This window comes from Blennius ocellaris (genome assembly GCF_963422515.1).
Source record: "Blennius ocellaris genome assembly, chromosome: 14".
Lineage (NCBI taxonomy): Eukaryota > Metazoa > Chordata > Actinopteri > Blenniiformes > Blenniidae > Blennius > Blennius ocellaris.
In genome coordinates, this window is record NC_137663.1 from 13,047,484 (window position 1) to 13,048,114 (window position 631).

General features: G+C 51.0%; 1 protein-coding gene across 1 annotated transcript; it reads right to left on the bottom strand.

Moving 5' to 3' along the window:
• sertm1 (serine rich and transmembrane domain containing 1) lies at positions 1 to 342 on the bottom strand (the record flags this gene model as incomplete). The annotated part of the gene is made up of 1 exon (XM_080508359.1): positions 1 to 342. The coding sequence occupies one exon, from the start codon at positions 340 to 342 to the stop codon at positions 1 to 3; it is 342 nt and encodes a 113-aa protein (XP_080364485.1).
• Positions 343 to 631: the final 289 nt, after the last annotated feature.

Genomic DNA, 631 nt, shown 5'->3' on the forward strand with positions numbered 1-631 from the left:
TCAGGTGGAGAGAGAAGAAATGGTTGACCTCTGAGAGGAGATGCTGCAGATCTCCATGTTGGTGAAGGAGCTTCCCCCCTCGCTGCTGCAGTCTGGGACCGACGAGGAGGAGGAGATTAAGTTCTTCAGCCTGTGGAGGGAAATGATGAGCAGCGTCAGCAGGAACACCAGCAGGCCGAGGAAGAGCCACACGTAAACATAGACGTTGCCCTGGTGTCCTGGAGAAGAGGCGGCGGCGGCCGACGTGGAGGCGGACGTCGGTGAGAATCGGAGGAAAGTCCCGTTGTCTGCTGAAGAGATTCCAGTGTCATTCCGTTGCAATGGGGCGTCCATCCCTGACATCCTGGCTGACGTTTCACCGCCGGATCAAAAAGGAAGGAAAAAAAAAAAAAGACGAGATATGTGAGATTCATTGTGAAACAACAGACACACAGCATTCATTATTTGAATAACCTTGTGGGTTAAATTTCTCTTTTGTCTCATGCTGAAGCTGCCAGAAATGTGGCGTTTCCCCTCCAGGACTTGTCAACATGGCAGATGCTTGCTGACACAAGAGCTTTCACCCACATCCTCACATTCCCTCAAAGCAGCCTTGGCTGGAGATTAGAGGAAAAACAAAAAGCCATTCTGG